Source organism: Bos indicus, chromosome 8 (assembly GCF_029378745.1).
Source record: "Bos indicus isolate NIAB-ARS_2022 breed Sahiwal x Tharparkar chromosome 8, NIAB-ARS_B.indTharparkar_mat_pri_1.0, whole genome shotgun sequence".
NCBI classification, from domain to species: domain Eukaryota; kingdom Metazoa; phylum Chordata; class Mammalia; order Artiodactyla; family Bovidae; genus Bos; species Bos indicus.
In genome coordinates, this window is record NC_091767.1 from 23,383,945 (window position 1) to 23,402,615 (window position 18,671).

At 47.4% G+C, this 18,671-nt stretch overlaps 1 protein-coding gene and 1 pseudogene across 4 annotated transcripts in view; both read right to left on the reverse strand.

The window, feature by feature from the left end:
- FOCAD (focadhesin) overlaps positions 1 to 18,671 on the reverse strand; it is a 302,497-nt gene that overhangs the window by 17,198 nt on the left and 266,628 nt on the right. For all 4 annotated transcript variants that reach the window (XM_019965885.2, XM_070794470.1, XM_070794471.1 and 1 more), the window contains 2 exons: positions 9,499 to 9,627; positions 372 to 487 (listed from right to left, as the gene is read on the reverse strand). In XM_019965885.2, coding sequence (XP_019821444.2) covers positions 372 to 487; positions 9,499 to 9,627 — 245 coding nt within the window. The remainder of the gene's footprint in view (positions 1 to 371; positions 488 to 9,498; positions 9,628 to 18,671) is intronic.
- LOC109562858 (cullin-7 pseudogene) lies at positions 3,558 to 9,486 on the reverse strand (annotated as a pseudogene).

Sequence of the window (18,671 nt, forward strand, 5' to 3'; positions counted from 1 at the left end):
TGCCTTTCTTTTAATCCCTGCTGTAATGATTATGTAGATCATATAAACAAATAAACCCAGGTTCCAGTAACTCTACAATATTCTACCTGTGTGGTCCTGAGAAAGGAACTTGAATATCTCTGATCATTTCCCCTTTTTCTTGTAATAAACATGAAAAGCATGAAAAGTCAAAAGCATCCATGGTGATGGCTATGGCGGAGTTCCAAGTCTCACAGTTTTCCAATCTCCTGGCCAGCTACTGTCAATTGCTCACTCTTTGTGAGATCCCACTTGTCCACTCTCGACTTTGAGAACTCATACCCAAATGAATGTTGATCTCCCCCACAACAACTATACCCTCCTGTTGCTCAACACCCTTAATTACTACTCACACTCAGACCATGGATCAGAGGTGGCATCACCCACATTCCCAACAGTGTAGTGACATTCTGGGAGGATTGTGCCTGGGTCACCATGATTTCAAGACACAGTTGCTGAATCTCTTCACCTGAAAGGGAGGAAGGGGGAAGAATATCTGTAATGCAGGTAAGGTGCCTCTTGTAACTCATGTTTAGGTTTTAGTGTTCCCAATAACATAGCTAAATGTAAAAGAACTTTCGTATGATGTCTAACAGTAATGGAACTTCAGCAAACCATAAAGTATTTCAAGAGACGTTTTTAGTTGTGAAGCAAATGAATGTATCTACTGGATTAGAGGCCTAAGTCTTGGGACTGGTAAGAATCTTGAACTAGCTTGGCAAATTTCTCTTACAATGTCCAGACAAACCTAAAGACTCAAATACTATTAGAAATTTGAGAAAATTCTAGCTAAAAATTTCATTTCTGTTTTTTTTCTCCTCTCCACCTTGGAATCAGCACATAGACAAATCCAGATCTGGAAGGATTTAAAGAGGTCACATTCTCTAATGATCCAGTCTTTTTTAAGCCTGATCCCCATCAGCAGATACATCTTCCTAACCTGTCAGGAAGCATTTAACAGGAGGCTTCCTGTGTGCTGTTTTGCATCTGTCAGGAATTCTCTGTTCCTTATTAATTCCTGAATATTCAGGAATTAAGAGGAGAGGCAAGCCTCTCCAGGGACTGAGGAATCCAGGGATTTCCTTTGTTAGTTTTTCTATACAGTGATAAGTACCCTATTCCTTTTTATGAACCATATGGTAAAAGTGGTTATTTACAACTCTCTCTTTCATATGGATGACCTCATGTTTTCTTGATAACTTGTAAGTTTTGATTTTATCTCTGCTGAAAATAGCTATCTTGTAGTATAAATATCTACACAATGTTGAATAAAACACCTTTGCTCCATCAGAGCTCTGGTCCCCGTGTCTTTCTTTCTTTCTCTCTCTCTCTCTCTTCCCCTCTCTTTTTTAGGCTGGTCCCCTGGAGCACAGAGGCTCTCTGAGTTCACTTTCCTGCCTGGGCTTCTAAGACTCTCTCGAGAAGGCACTCTGCGCCTTCACCCCATTGAGAGGGCGCCTGAGGCCTTCGTGAACAGAGCAAGCCCCATGAAGGGGCTTTATTGGCTTTCTGTGTAAACCAAGGAATATTAGCCTCTTTCTCTCCTTTACTTTCTTATCATTGACTCCGGACCACCAGGTTCCAGTCCATTAAAGGACCTCAACACTAACCAGGCCTTTTCTTCTTTCTACTAAAATACCAACGTCTTCAACATAGCACATAAAAGTGGGGAGGGGCAGGGGAACATAGTTTTCAAATGAAATCTGTGGATATATAGTATGGTGACACCATATCTTACATAGGATTAGGTTCAAATGAAAGCATTCAAATGAAAAACTGTGTTTAGTTAAAATCGTCTTTGATTATCCTGTAAATTGCACATAAATTATAGTATACAAATCTTTTTGTATATCATATGTAAGTAAGCACCTACTGTAAATAATAGAGCACTCATGCAAATAAACATATATATAATCCATAACTTATAGCACTGTTAAAGTTGTTCTCGCTCCCTCTTTTTTGGAGTTGGGGGTGCAAATATTGATATATGAAGCTAAATTTCCATATGCTAATATGCTAGCTCCATCACAGAATTTTCTTTGGACAAACAGAGGTGTGCATTCCCTTTACCTCTCACCACAAAGTACCCGGGATAAACAGAATAATCTGCCTACATCTAACCTCTGGAATTTGTGAATATGTTCCCTTGCTTGGCAAAGGAACTTTGCAGATGTGATTAAGGTTAAAGACCTTGAGATGGGGAGATTATCCTGGATTATTCAAATAGACCCATTAATCATATGAATCCTTACAAATGGAAGACCTTTTCTGCCTTCAGAGAATCGGAAAGATGACAGCATGAGGATTCTTTAGCCCTCTGCTGCTTGTGCTGAAGACCAAGAAAGGGAGCCACAAGCCACGGACTGGGCATCCTCTAGAAGCTGGGAAAGGGAGGGGAATGGATTCTTCCCATTTCAATCTGTTTGGACTGCTATAACAAAACACTCCAGACTGGGTGGTCTGTAAACAACAGAGACTTATTTCTCACAGTCCTGGTGGCTGGAAGTCTAAGATCAGGGTGTCAGCATGGTTGGGTGTCTGGTGAGAGCCCTTTTCTGAGTTGCAGTCTGCTGGCTTCTTTCTGTGTCTTCACAGTGTGGACTGAGGAGTTTTGTGGACCTCTTTTATTTATTTATTTTTCTGGTTGGTTTTGGTTTTTATTAACAGCTTTGTTGAGATACAATTCGCATAGCATATACTTTACCCATTTAAAGTGTTAACAGTTCAGTGATTTTTAATATATTAACAGAATTGACCATCACCACAATTTTTAACATTTTCAACACCCCCAAAAGAAGTGGCACACCTTGTAGCAGCTACTCCTCAGTTTTTCCAAATCCCCCCAACTACAGGCAACCACCAAACCACATTCTGTCTCTAGACTGGTTGGCTGGGGGACATGACTATAAACGGGATCATTATGTGCTCCTTGGTGTGCAAACTAGCTCTAGGACTATAAGGATCAGGGAAGCAAAAGTCACAGCCTGGGAATGTTTGCCCTGCAGAGATGGAAAGTCCCGAGGGCAGGGAAGGCTACTGGTGTGCGGGAGTGCACAGGGGCAAGGAGGAGCGATGGGAGCTGCAGTTCCTTCTAACCCAGATCCTAGAGCTTCCAGGTGGAACACATTAAGGTCCTGGGGGCCTGCAGTGGCCACAAGGGTCCTTTATCTCACCTTCCCTGTCAGCCTTAGCTCCGGAGGGCACAGTGTCCAATCAATTCCACAAACAAGGAAAATAGATCCCTGCTTGATGATCTGCTGAAGTTGCAAGCCATCTAGCTTGTGGCGAGATGGGCTTGACTCTCCAGCCTGCCAGGTGAAAGCTCGTCTGACCACATACCCTCCAAGAAGGCCCACCCCTGGAGTCCACTTAATTCCCCTAGCCGAGAGGAGGGTGCTCAGTTCCACATAGCCTGCCATCCTTACCCAAAGGACCCTGCCGTGGCATGATTCAGCCTCGGAGCTGAGGGCTCCTGTCTCCTTTCAGCCAGGAAAGTCCCCACCCTTGGCAGATCCCTGGCAGTTACCACACAGGCCAAGTAATCAAACTCCTGCATTTTATTCTGTGGAAAGCCCCGGCCCTACCTAGCCCTGACCCTGTCTCCAGGGCTAGCGGAAGGTAGAGAAGCTCTGGGTGCTTGTGCAGGAGGCGTAGGGCACGGCCCAGGAACGGATCTGCAGGGTGTGGAAGGTGAGGGGTGGGTTGGGGCCCAAGGAGCCTGGGTTCAGGGACTCAGTGTGAGGCTCCATGACAGTCATGGGAACCGCATAAGACAGCATCTGGGGCAGGTTGTCCTGGCGTCTCACTGTGCCCTTGCCCAGCAGGTGCAGGATGCAGGAGAGAACGTCAGCACTGCCGCAGGTGGATCCCCTGCCAAGGCTGCTGACCAGGCCCCTGGGAGGACACGGGCCCTTCTGCCAAGCCTCCAGCACCAGGCATACAAGCTGGTTGATGTGCAGCCCCTCGTCCCCATGGGCTTTGAGGATTCGGACGATGAGGCAGTTGAGAAGGTTCCGTCTCTTCTCCAAGTTCCGGCCCTCTTCGTCCTCAACTTTCAGGTATGTCTGAGCTGGGATGAGCCACACGTTGCCCCTCTGAGGCCTGGGTTCCTCGCTGCCGTCTCGAATCTTGAGCAACCCTGCTGGGGTGTCCTTTGTCTCATCAAGTCCAGGGGGCCCCTTGAGGAAGTCAGAGGCCCAATTGCCTGATTCAGCATGTCTGGAGGGAGCCCCGAGAGGGCCAGCAGACTCTCCACAAAGACCGCCTTCAGCTTGTTGAAATGCAGCAGCAGCCACATCTGCACGGTGGACACATGCAGCATCTGGTCCCCAAACTGCAGCTCTGCCCGGCCCAGCCACGTCCACTGCAGTCGCCTTTGCGGGCCGCTCCAGGGCAGGGCAGCCCTGACACTTGTTGTAGAAGTTGGAGTATCAGTTCAAGGTGCCCCTCAGGTAGGCAGGCAGGCAGGTTCTGGGGTTGAGCGTGTGGCAGATGGAGGCGGTGGGCCAGCAGCGTGGTGACAGGACGAGCACAGACACTTCTGGCATCGCCCCTTCATAGTAGAGATCCTCTCCTACTCCTCCTCCCCCGCCACGCTGGCTGTTGCTGCTGCCGCCAAGGCCGCAGCTTCCAGCTCAGCTTCCTCCCCAGTCCCTCTCTCATGGCCCCTGCCACTGGCGTCACAGCTCACCTGTATCTTCTTCTCTGTGTCCTCCAGCTTCGGGAGTTCCTGATCAAGCCGCTGGAGCTGGTATACGTGGAGCTGGTGCTGCAGCTCCTCTGAGGTGCTCAGGCTCTGCAACATCTGCTGGGGGAGGCGGTTGGGGAAGCAGGGGCCGATCTGCTCCAGCACGGCCCCCTCCCACCAGCTCGAGCCCACGCCCAGGAGACGGTCCGCCATGTAGTGCTGGTAGTAATGCTTGAAAGTAGTGGCTATCTCCAGACCAGAGAAGATGAGGATGGTTTCCAGGCATAGCTGCAGTTGGGCCAGCATCTCCATTCCCCGTGCCCCACCGATCCAGCTGCCCTGGATCCGCTGGTCGATGTGTTGGGCAAACTGCTCGCTCATGTGGCCAGCTCTAAGGAAAGGCAGCTTCAGCAGGGCACCGGCACAGCCATTCTGCAGCGCCAGCAAGAAGGCTGCCCGTGGCCCAAACAGCTCAGAGCTCGCCTTCTGCAGATTACCGAAGTGTTCACAGTAGTGGGGCACAAAGTCATCGTCCTGCCAGCATGAGGTCAGAAAGCTGTGCACCTGCTCCTCCACCACCGCCCGCCAGCAGTGCGTCAGGTTTCTCATGATGCTGCTGGGAAGCCCCCGGGTGGCCAGGGAGCTCCAGTCGTGGCTTCTGTTTCTGCCCTTGGGCCGAGGCGAGGCCGCCACCAAGTGGGGCGCTTCACAGGGCTCCATGTGCACCGGCAGGTGGGTGATGCGGCACACCCAGGAGGAGAACGCTGCCGCGTGGCTCTGCGGGTTGTGGGCAGGCTCCTGACACTCCAGGTACTGGTCCAACAGCCAGCCCAGGGGGCTGACGCCTTCTTCATCAGGGCAGGTGATGTTCTGCACCAGGGGGCTGACCAAGGCCTCCCAGTAGGTCTTGCCCAGTGCCTGGGCGGCCTCTTCGTCAGGGAGGAAGTGACTAGCAAAGTTCTGCTCGTGGCGTAGGGCCCCGTTGAGTCTGGAGCTCAGGTGCAGGAGTCCCCTGTGGTCCTCCACGATGTCCTGGCTCCAAGCCTGCGCCCGGACCATGTAGAAGAGGCGTGTGTGGCGGCACAGCTGCTCCCGGAACACCGGCCAGAACGTGGGCTTGGGGCCCAGGACCTCCAACCCCCAAATACACGTGTCAATGCCGCCCTGTTGGCAGCGCTTTATGCGGATCTGGATGATGGGCCAGATGCGGCTCAGGTTCTCCAGGAGGACCACCTGGCTGGCAGAGGGCATCATGTTCACCGAGTTGAGTTCCGTGTTAAGGGAGGTGGTGCTGTCGCCCCCGAACACCACCACCCTGGCCGGCATGTAGCTCAAGTCCTCGCTAGCCACCAGAAGAGCCAGCTGCCTGATGAGGATGCCCTGCTGCATGTGCAGGGTGATATGGTGGGAGCCGGCACTGCCGTTGGACTCCCAGTAGGTCTTGGGGTTGCGGTCCGTCAGCTTGCTGGCCCAGTGCAGGTTGGACAACACCTCCACCTTCTCCCAGCACTTGTCCTCCTCCACCTCCATGCTAGAGCCCTGGCACAGGTATCTGAGGAACACATTGAAGAAGGGGATGTTGATGGGGTGCTGGGTTTGTCTGTGGTCTTCAATCTGGCCCAGCACCATCTGGATACAGCCTCCCAGGATGTTGGTGGTGAGCTTCCGGTAGAGGTGGGCATGCTTCTCACACTTGAATACCATGTCCCGCAGCTCCTGAGCCAGCTCCAGCTCTCCCAGGTGCTTTTCCAGAGCCTTGGAGATGGCATCCCGGGCTCCCAGCTGATTGAGCACCACGGCATAGTCCCTGCTTATGGAGGCCAGGCGGTGCAGGAAGAGGATCAGCTCCTGGAGCACCTCTCGGTCAGTGTTTGGGGACTGCAGGCAGGCCATGCAGGTGTCCATAGCTTCATGCCAGGGGAGCAGTAGTGCCTCAGGGAATTCCACCAGCTGCATCAGGATTCTCAGAACAGCCAGGTGCAGGGGCTTGTTGGCGGCAGGAGTGTTGAGGCTCCGCATGAGCACGAGGAAGGGCTGGGGCTGCCGCTGCAGTTGCAGGAGGAGGGGCTTGGCCTCTCCCTGCCGGGGCCCCCTCTGAGTGGAACGCTCCCTCCAGATCCAGGAAGACTTTCCCAGCTGGACTGAAACCCTCTGCCAGATGCTGCAGCAGTGTGTTGGAGCCCTGAGTTGGGGCTTCTTTTGCTTCCACTCTGGCTGCGTCAGCTGATTCCTGAGGCTGGGCCCAGGCTTCCAGTAGGGATGGGTGGGCCGGCTGCCCTGCCAGGGCCTCAGGCCGTACTTCCTGTAGACGCGGCAGTTGAGCACATCCCTGAGGGCTCTGTTGTCAAGTCGCTGTGGCAGAGCCAGCAGCAGGTCTTGGGCCACCTCCGTGGGCATAGCCAGTTCAGCCAGGATCTCGTCATCCAGAACCTCCCTGTCCAGGTTCTCCTGAAGGATATGGAGAACCTCCTGATGGTTGGGGCCATCCAGCTTCTTGAAGAAGAAGAGGAGCTCCCACCACTCGGCCTGGGTCAGGTGTTCACTCTCCTCAGTGTCCTCGTCCGCAGGCCACACGTAGGGCACAGCATAGAGCTCGGTCATGGGCTTCCAGTGCCAGTACGGCAGGGCTGTACCCATGGCTGCACTGACCACTGCCCCCTGGTACTTATAAGCAGCCTCAACCATGTTCTCAATGTCTTCCTCCAAGCCCAGAATCTCCAGCATGTGCCAGTACAGCCAACAGGTGCGGCCTGTTGACTCCAACAGCACCTGCACGGGGGCACGCCATTGTTGCTCTGCCGGAATTTGCCCTCGTCGCCCACGCTGATCTCATAGTCATCCAGCATCCACACTCGCATGCCCGGCTGCAGTGCATCCCGCGTGTACAAGGCATAGGTATTGCCACTTGCGAACTCAGAGCGAGGTCAAAACCTCCTTGACCTCCTGCAGGAAGGCAAGGCCTGGGCAGATGGGAGCCCTGGGCCCTCATCCACCAGCTGGGGCTGGAAGATGGAACTGGAGGGCTATCCTGAGGACCCCTGTCTGCTCCAGGCCTGGTCCCAGCGCATGGCCTGCACCAGCTCTGAGATCAGCGTGCCCACAGCCTTGCTGAACTCCAGCTCCAGGCGACCCCTCTCCCCACTCAGCTCCTCAGGAGTGGAGTGCGGGGCTCCTGGTTCTGCAGCAGTGTCATTCAACTGATCCAGGAGGAAGGTGACATGCAAATAGCGCTTCACCAGGGAGAAGAGCAGCCTTCCTGGGACCTGTGGAAGCTGAATGCTCTCAAAAGACAACGGGTGTTCAGAGAGCATGGCCTGTGCAAACAGTGCCAGCAGAGCACAGCAGCTGTCAAAATCCAGGTGTTTCTCAATGGCCTCTTGCTGGCTTAGTGAGAAAAGGATCTGGTTCCAGGTCCTAGCATCATGGGAGGCCAGGGTTTGAATCATCCAGCCCGCGCTCCAGCAAATCGATAATTGGGACTGCTAAGCATGTGCATGAGCAAGTCCAGGACCTTTGGGTCTTTGAAGACCCCGGTGAGGGGCTCAATGCTGGCATAGGCACTGAGCATGTGGACAGTGTGGAGCAGAGGAGCGGGAGGAATAGTGCCCACACATTCCTCCAGCTGCCGAAGTGCCCTCTGAATCAGAGACTTCATGTCGGTTTCCATCTCCCCCAGCACGGATTTGTCCAGTGCTCCAGCCTCCCCTGCTGTCTCCTGGGAGGGCCCGATGACCTGGCCATCCTCACCCAGCATCTTGTGGCAGTTGGCATAAATTTCATCATTGGACATCCATAGCAGGATGTGCTCAGCCTTGCAGTCCACGTGGTTGGAGCCCCCTTCCCCATCATCCCCACGCCGGAGGATGAGCCAGAGGATCTGGTACTCAGGATGCCCATCATGGCCCACTCGCTGGCGGATCAGCTTGTCCGGATAAGCGTGCAAGTCGGGCCCCAGGGGCACCCTGAATTCCCTGTAATGGAGTTCCCCCACCATCTTGGTACCTCAGAAGTCGATGGGGGTCCCAGCATGAGGCCTGTCCTTCACCAAGCTAGGAATGTGGCACAGACGATGGCAGCGGCGCTGGTGGAGATTTGGGCTCTGCCTGGGCCCCCAAAGGGGTCGAGGTGGACTGTGGACCTCTTTTAGAAGGACACTAATTCCATTCATGAGGGTTCCTCATGACCTAATTGCCCTTGAAGGACCCACTCCCTAATACCATCACACTGAGGGTTAGGATCTCAACATATGCATTTTCAGGGAACACAAACATTCAAGCCACATCACTCCCCTGGGCAACAATGGAAGGAATGTTGTTCTGCTGATACCCTGATCTTAGTGAAGTGAGAACTATGCTGGATTTCTGACTTACAGAACTATAAGATAATAAATCTGTATAGTTTCAGGCCACTAAGTCTGTGGTAATTTGTTATGGCAGCAACAGAAAACTAATACAGCATCCCATAGGGCATTTCGTTGAAACCTGGAGTTCTGGAAGTGCAGCCTGATAACCATCAAATCAGGCTTTCTATGCTCTACACTGCACACCCAGAAACATGCACATCTCAGTCAAGTACTGTTTTGATGAGTGCATCTGGTATGTCTTCAAATGTCCTCCTCAGCTATTTAAAAAGTGACTCAATGAAGTAACCCAGCTGTCCCACCCAAGAAGGCAAACCTTACATTCCCAGAGGTCCATTCAGTCACTATCAATTGTGACCCCAAAAATCTCATTTTCTATTCAGGTCACAACCTAAAAGCAGAGTCTGAAGACCAAAAAACACATGATATTTACCAAAGTTTAGCCTCATAAGTGGAGAGAGGAGAGCAGCCCAGTTCACAGGAGGATACTGGTGGTTTTCTCCAACAGTTGCTATGGGTTTCATCACAACTTTGAGAAGGGAAGGGGGCACAGATTCAGGGCCTGCAACAGAAAGGAAAAAAATAATAAAACACCTCAATAGCATCATGAAAGTGAAAGATGCCACTTGCCCTCCTTTCTACTCATTTCAAAGGATTTGGTATCACAGCTTCAGCTGTGTTCAGGCTTTCAATTCTGTGCCCTTAAAGTCAATCCTACTTGCTACAGACTTTGCTCCCTCTATTCTCCTTTCTCTTATTTGTTTTCAGTCTTTCCTTCTTGTCTGGATAGGAATGTTCCACATTGCTAATTAACTCTCTTCCATGCTCTCGCATATCTTTTCATTGAATTTCCTAAAAAGAGTAACTTACTCTATGTTACTGCCTTATCTCTCACTCATTCCTTAATCTACTTCCAGAAGAGGAGATAATTACTGCCACTCAGGTCTATCCCCTTCTCAGGATAAGGGTCACTTTGGTCCCTGTGGCTCTAAATGGTTACACTCTGTCCCATGCACTCCTTGCTGCTGCTTCTCCTCAGCTTGTGCCGTGGCTGACGGTAGGTGAACACACAAAATAGCTAATCCATACTTTAACCAGCTATCTAAGACACAGCACCATGACTTTAGTGATAAATTCTTAAAAAAAAAAATTTTTTTTTTCAGGTGGGAGGTAATTTGAAATTGAAAAAATCAGATGCTCTAGCAGTTTTGAGTGGAGCCATAAGGTAAAGCCAAGGTTGGAGTAGCCAGTGAGGATCATGAAGAAGTGAAGTTACAAGGAGGTCAGAAATGATGTATGAAAAACTAGGAGACCAAGAAGGAGAAGTAAAAGCAGCAGCAGGATCAATATAGGCAGCAGAAGGCAAATGAGCATTAGCAGAAAGAGAAGCAGAATTAACAAAAGGGGGAAAAAAAAAGCAGGGGTGGAGTCAGAAGACAAAGCAGCAGACACCAAAATAGGGGAAAGCCAAGATGAGGGCAGGGTGAGCAAGAGGAAAACTGCTACAGAAAGTAGTGTGGGAAAAGGAAAAGTACAAGAGAAAGGAGAAGCAGAGGCAGGAGAGCAGCAAAATCAGCAGACTCTGAAAAGTGGGAAAGCAGAAGTGGGCACAGAGTCAGCAAAAAGAGAAACAGGTGCTGAAAGGAGAAACATGGGAAAAGGAGAAGCAGAGGCAGAATAAGCAGAAGAATCAGCAGACCATGAAAAGTGGGAAAGCAGAAGTGGGCACAGAGTCATCAAAAAGAGAAACAGCTGCCGAAAGGAGAAGCATGGGAAAGGAGAAGCAAAGGCAGAAAATGCAGAAGAATCAGCAGACCATGAAAAGTGGGAAAGCAGAAGAGGGGACAGAGTCAGCAAAAAGAGAAACAGCTGCTGAAAGGAGAAGCATGGGGAAGGAGAAGTGCAGGAGAAAGGAGAAGCAGAAGCAGAACAAGCAGCAGAAGCAGAACAAGCATCAGAATCAGTATATCATGAAAAGTGGGAAAGCAGAAGTGGGGACACAGTCAGCAAAAAGAGAAACAGTTGCCAAAAGGAGAAGCATAGGAAAAGGAGAAGCACCAGAGAAAGGAGAAGCAGAGGCAGAACAAGCATAGAATCAGTAGACCATGAAAAGTAGGAAAGCAGAAGTGGGAATAGAGCCACAGAAAGAGAAACAGCTGCTGCAAGGAGAAGCATGGGAAAAGGAGAAGCACCAGAGAAAGGAGAAGCACCAGAGAAAGGAGAAGCACCAGAGAAAGGAGAAGCAGAGGCAGAACAAGCATAGAATCAGTAGACCATGAAAAGTGGGAAAGCAGAAGAGGGGACACAGTCAGCAAAAAGAGAAACAGTTGCCAAAAGGAGAAGCATGGGAAAAGGAGAAGCACCAGAGAAAGGAGAAGCACCAGAGAAAGGAGAAGCAGAGGCAGAACAAGCATAGAATCAGTAGACCATGAAAAGTAGGAAAGCAGAAGTGGGGACACAGTCAGCAATAAGAGAAGCAGTTGCCAAAAGGAGAAGCATGGGAAAAGGAGAAGCACCAGAGAAAGGAGAAGCAGAGGCAGAACAAGCATAGAATCAGTAGACCATGAAAAATGGGAAAAAAGAAGTGGGGATAGAGCCACAGAAAGAGAAACAGCTGCTGCAAGGAGAAGCCTGGGAAAAGGAGAAGCAGAGGCAGAATAAGTAGCAGAATCAGCAAACCATGAAAAGTGGGAAAGCAGAAGTGGAGACACAGTCAGCAAAAAGAGAAATAGTTGCCAAAAGGAGAAGCATGGGAAAAGGAGAAGCAGAGACAGAACAAGCAGCAGAATCAGCAGACCATGAAAAGTGGGAAAGCAGATGTAGTGAAAGAGCCACAAAAAGAGAGTGGCTGCTGAAAGGAGAAGCATGGCAAAAGGAGAAGCATAGGCAGAATAAGCAGTAGAATCAGCAGACCACAAAAAGTGGGAAAGCAGAAAAGGGGACAGAGTCAGCAAAAAAAGAAATAGCTGTCAAAAGGAGCAGCATGGGAGAAGGAGAAGCAGAGGCAAAAGAAGAAGCAGAGGCAGAACAAGCATCAGAATCAGCAGACCATGAAAAGTGGGAAAGCAGAAGAGGGGACAGAGTCAGCAGAAAGAGAAATAGCTGTCGAAAGGAGCAGCATGGGAGAAGGAGAAGCAGAGGCAAAAGAAGCAGCAGAGGCAGAACAAGCATCAGAATCAGCAGACCATGAAAAGTGGGAAAGCAGAAGAGGGGACAGAGTTAGCAGAAAGAGAAACAGCTGCTGAAAGGAGAAGCATGGGAAAAGGAGAAGTGCAGGAGAAAGGAGAAGCAGAGGCTGAACAAGCAGCAGAATCCGTAGATCATGAAAAGTGGGAAAGAAGAAGTGGGGATAGAGCCATAGAAAGAGAAACAGCTGCCGAAAGGAGAAGCATGGGAAAACGAGAAGTGCAGGAGAAAGGAGAAGCAGAGGCTGAACAAGCAGCAGAATCAGCAGACTATGATAAGAGGGGAAACAGAAGGGGAGACAGAGTCAACAAAAAGAAAACCAGCTGCAAAAAGGAAAAGCATGGGAAAAGGAGAAGCTAAGGTAGAAAAAGCAGCAGAATCAGCAGACCCTGAAAAAGGGAGAAATAGATGTGGGGCAGAGTCAGCAAGGGAAAGCCCGTTACAAAAGGAGCCTAGAAAAACGGGTGGTGTATGCAGAATCAGCAAGAAACGTAGAACAATTAGTAGAAGTTGAAAAACAGGGAGAAGCAGAACCAGAAACAGAATCAACAAAAGATCAAACAAGTGAAGAAATGAGAAGCATAGGGAAAAAGAGAAACATATAAAAACGGACAGAGTTTGAATAGACATTTTCCCAAAGATGGTACACAAATAGCCAAAAGAGATATGAAAAGATGCTCAACATTACTAATCAACAAAAAATGCAAACCGAAACCACAATAAGACATCAGCTTATAAATATTAGATTGGCTACTATTTGAAAAAGAAAAAAAGAGTGAAAAGAAAAAAATAACAAGTGTTGGCAAGAATGTGAGGAAACTAGAACCCTTATACGCTTTTGGTGGGATTATAAAACAGAAGAACCATGATGGAAAACAGTAAGATGACTTCTCAGAAAATTAAAAATAGACCTACTTTATAACCTGGCAATCCCACTTTCAAAATTGAAAGAGTTTCAAAGAGACATTTGTATGCTTATATTCGTACTATTGACAATAGCCAAGAGCAACCCAAATGTCCATTGATGGATAAGTGTATAAACAAAATGTGATATATACATAAAGTGGAATAGTATTCAACTTTAAAAAGAAAAGAAATGCTGTTATATGCTATAATGTGTCCTCAACTTTGAGGACACTATGCTAAGTGAGATAAACCAGTCGCAAATAAGACAAATGCTGTATCAGTTCAGTTGCTCAGTCATGTCCGACTCTTTGTGACCCCATGGACTGTAGCACGCCAGGCTTCCCTGTCCGTCACCAACTCCCAGAGCTTGCTTAAACTCATGTCCAAGGAGTCGGTGATGCCATCCAACTATCTTATTCTCTGTCATCCCTTTCTCCTCCTGCCTTCGATCTTTCCCAGTGTCAGGGTCTTTTCCAATGAGTCAGTTCTTCGCACTAGGTGGCCAAAGTATTGGAGCTTCAGCATCAGCCTCAGTCCTTGCAATGAATATTAAGGACTGATTTCCTTTAGGATTGACTGGTTTGATCTCCTTGCAGCCCAAGGGACTCTCAAGAGTCTTCTCCAAGTGAAAAACATGGAGTGAAAGTGAAAGTTGCATCCGACTCTTTGGAACCCCATGAACTGTATGGAATTCCTAGGCCAGAATACTGGAGTGGGTAGCCTTTCCCTTCTCCAGGGGATCTTCCCAATCCAGTGATCGAACCCAGGTCTCCCACATTACAGGCAGATTCTTTACCAACCGAGCTATCAGGGAAGCCCGTTCCTCTCCAACACCACAGTTCAAAAGCATCAATTCTTGGGCGCTCAGCTTTCTTTATGGTCCAACTCTCACATCCATACATGACTACTGGAAAACCATGGCTTTGACTAGATGGACCTTGGTTGGCAAAGTAATGTCTCTGCTTTTTAATATGGTGTCTAGGTTGATAATAGCTTTTCTTCCAAATGCTATGATTCCACTTAAATCCAGCAAGTAAAATAGTCAAATTAACAGATAGAATGGTGGTTACCAGGATCAGGGAAGGAAGAAAGGGTAGTTCTTGCTTAATGGGTACAAAGTTTCAGTTTTGCAAGATAAAAACATTCCAGAGATTAGTTTCACAATGATGTGAATATAGTGTAATCCTATATAAATGTATTCTTAAAAATGGTTATGATGGTAAATTTTATGTTTTTTATACTTTAAAAAAGTTAGAAAAAAGGGGGGACTTTTGGTTTTCAGTTCTACATGTAAGAGCTTGGCAATTACCACTCTATTTTAAACGTAAAAAGCTAAACAGACGGAAGAATCAACAACTCTCTTGGATCCTTAAGAAAGGGAAGAGCACAGGGCAAGATGTTGTCTCCAAAACCAGAGAGACAAACAGATGGATACAGGGAGTCATGGCTTATCTGAGCAGAAACTCAGAGTGGAGAATGCTGCTTGAACAGTGCTGGGGCAGGAAGATCTGAACTACCTTTTGTGAAATGCTGGAGGCTCTATGTAGACAAGTCCTATGCCAACAAATTTGATAACCTAGATGGAAGCTATCTACAGACTCAACACAATACCTATAAAATTTCAACAACTTTTTTTGCAGAAATGGAAAAGCTGATTGTCAAATTTATATGAGATTGCAAAGGGGGCCCAAATAGTCAAAACAATTTCAAAAAAGAAAAACTTAAAGGACTCACACACATACCAATTTCAAAACTTACCACAGAGCTATAGTAATTAAAACAGAGTGGTACTGGCAAATCTAAGGATAGACATGTATTAAAAATGGAATAGAATTGGGAGGCCAGAAATAAACCCAACATTTATGGTTAACTGATTTTTGACTAGGGTGCTAAGAGCACACAACAGAAGAAAGAAGGTGTCTCTTCAACAAGCACTGCTGGGATGACTGGATATTCACATGCAAATAATGAAGCTGGATCCCTACTAATACTAATACCATACAGAAAAACTAACTTAAAGTAGATCAGTGATAATACAAGAAACTATAGAACTCTTGGAAGAAAACATAAAGATAAGTCTATTGATCTGGTCATGGATTCTTAGGAATGACCAAAAACATGAGCAACAAAAGGAAAAAAATAAATTGGATTGGGGGTGATGAACACTGTTCTGTAATTTGATACTGGTGACAGTTGCATAATATTGTGAATGTACTAAATGCCACTGAATTGTAGACTTTAAAATGGTTACAAGGGTAAATTTTATGTTATATGTATTTCAGCACACACACACAAACACAAAAGAAGAGAAAGGGGTGAAGCAGTCTTTGGGATGAAAGGCAGGATCCATGATACGATGCAGCCCTGGCAAGGTAGACACAAAGAGCAAGATGAAGTCTTGATGCCTGATATCTTCCTGCCTCTGATACTCTGAGGGCTGAGAATAGTATCTATCCTTGTATTTCTGAGAAACCTATGAATCCTTGCAGTAAATATTGAGTCACTTGAAGCGAGTCACTGTTTTCTATAATAAAAAGCACTGTAACATAATTTCTATCACTGCCTACACTCTTTTACTCATAGATTCACAGACTACTTATGCATTGATGACTAGTAAACACATCCTTCTAAGCCAGGCCTTTCTCTGATGTTTAGGAACTTCAGCTATCTCAAGGATCAGCATGTTTTCTTAGTCGTCACCAACAAACCTCCTTATCTTTGCCTCTGCTGACTTGGGAAGGTAAGATTAGTAGTGTGCTTTCCAGTGCTGTTTGTCTCCCTGCCAACAAACACTTTTTTGCTTTTTGAAAATGTTAAAAGCTCAACACCCCTGCCACTCTTCTATGCTGTGTTACCAGTAACTGAAGCTTTATTTCTATTCCACCTTGTGATGTAATACTAGGAGTACAGGAGATATTATCAGGGAGTTAACTATTGCTATTACAAGGAGAAGAATTTCCAACCGAAAAAAAGTAAATATATTCATAAACACATTCACTTATTCAGCTAAGGATCTACTAGCTACCAGACAGTGGAAACTGTGTCCAACATGGCAGAAGAAGTCACCGTGGAGCTGACATTCCAGTGAGAGGACAAACAGACGAGGAAAAATCAGACGTGCTTAAAAAAAATGCTGTGATAGGAATTACCTGGTTGGGTATTCATATAACTGTATACTGAATATATACACGTGGTGACTGTCCACACACAAAGTTGGCTGCAAACTGGGGTCTTTGATTTCACAAAACAACAATAACAACAACAAAATTTAAGATGCTTTTTGGGGGACTTTTGGCTCACAATTCACAGAAATAGTCTGATGAATTGGCAGATAGTGTAGTGACAATCTGGGCATAGAATTATTCTTCTGTCCTATTGAGGACATAAATCCAGTTCTATATTGGAAATCTTTTAATTCATAAGCAGATATCTATTAAATTTTTTCTCAGATCAAGTGTTTTTATAATTATATAAAATTATATCCCAGTTCCTTCTACAGAATTCACTAGGAAATTTGAACTTTCCAGAGGATCTAGAGAATCAGGGAAGACATTAAACCTGTCCTCTAAACCAGGTCTCAATGTGAAATATGACTATTTTCTAGATCCTTTATTGTTTAGGGGCTTCCCTTGTTGCTCAGCTGGTAAGAAATCTGCCTGCAATGTGGGAGACCTGGGTTCAATCCCTGGGTTGGGAAGATCCCCTGGAGAAGGGAAAGGCTACCCACTCCAGTATTCTGGCCTAGAGAATTCCACGGACTGTATAGTCCATGGGGTCGCAAAGGGTTGGACACGACTGAGCGACTTTCACTTCACTTCACTTTTTGCTTAGACAACGAGTTCTCCCTTGACAGGACAACAAAACTTTCACCAGTACCTGCACATCACTGTCTACACACTTTGTATGTTGTTTCTACACTCTTTAGAACTGACCTAATATACAAGGTTCCCTGGTGGTGACAGGGTAATAGACAGGAAGGCCAGCAGTCTCCAAATGGAGGAAACAGGCTGCAAGCCTCAGACATTTCTTCTCTCTCTCTTAATTGGCAGGAGGAAACCAACAAGTGTTAGATTTTTTCCCCTTCTCTATACAAATTTAAAAGGAAGTATCTCTTAAAATTCTGTGTTGCCATGACGACACCTGGCTCCATCTGAACTTTTCTCAAACCTTGAGCTAACCAATGTGTTTTTCTTATGGAAATGTTTGTCTTAAGCTACGTTAATGAACTATGTCTTTACCCTAGACTCTGTCTTTCTTCAAGTCAGTTCCACCTAAGACTCAGAACCTATTTGACAAACCTGTATGTTTCACTCATACACTGTTCTCCTAATCTAATCATTTTATGGCCTGGGATGACTCACCTGGTGCCAATGTCATCTCAAAATGCATGTTGTGGGTGAGGGGCCTGGTGCCACTCTCAGTTTTGAGAAATCTCTTCTATAATTAACAGCTTGCTAGTAGGAGAAGGCAATGGCACCCCACTCCAGTACTCTTGCCTGGAAAATCCCATGGATGGAGGAGCCTGGTAGGCTGCAGTTCATGGGGTCGCTAAGAGTCAGACACGCCTGAGCGACTTCACTTTCACTTTTCACTTTCATGCATTGGAGAAGGAAATGGCAACCCACTCCAGTGTTCTTGCCTGGAGCATCCCAGGGATGGGGAAGCCTGGTGGGCTGCCGTCTATGGGGTCGCACAGAGTCGGACATGACTGAATCGACTTAGCAGCAGCAGCAATAGCTATAGAAGATCCAGCTAAAGACTAGCAGGGGGGCACTCTTTCTGCCCCCTTCTGATGTCTACGTCAGAAGCTTTCTCTATCTCTTTTATTCTTTGGTGGTAGTTTAGTCACTAAGTAGTGTCTGACTCTTGCGACCCCCTGGACTGTAGCCTGCCAGGCTCCTCTGTCCACAGGGATTCTCAGGTCTCCTGCATTGCAGGTAGATTCTTTACCGACTGAGCTCCAAGGAAAGATATCTATACTTTACACTTTAATAAAACTTTACTACACAAAAGCTCTGAGCGATCAAGCCTCGTCTCTGGCTCCGAATTGAATTCTTCTCTTCCGGAGGCCAACAATCCCGGTGTCTTTCGTGGTTCAGTAACAACCTTTCAGTGGCTCAGATGGTAAAGAATCTGCCTGCAATGTGGGAGACGTGGACTCAATCTCCGGGTCGGGAAGATCCCCTGGAGAAGGAAATGGCAACCCACTCCTGTATTCTTGCCTGGAGAATTCCATGGACAGAGGAGCCTGGTGGGTCACAGTCCATGGGGTGGCAGAGTCAGACACGACTGAGCAACTCAGTCAGACTGAGCGACTAACAAACAAAATATACAAGCAAGTGTCAGAAATGAGCAGAACGTGTCAGATGGAGCACAGAATATCCAGTAAGTGCTATCATATAATACATCTTCCACTTTTCAAAAAAGCAGAGAATTAGTATGGACTAACAGAGCTAGAATCACACAGAATTTTCCACTATATTTACAGGTTAATTCTGATACTAACTGGAATGA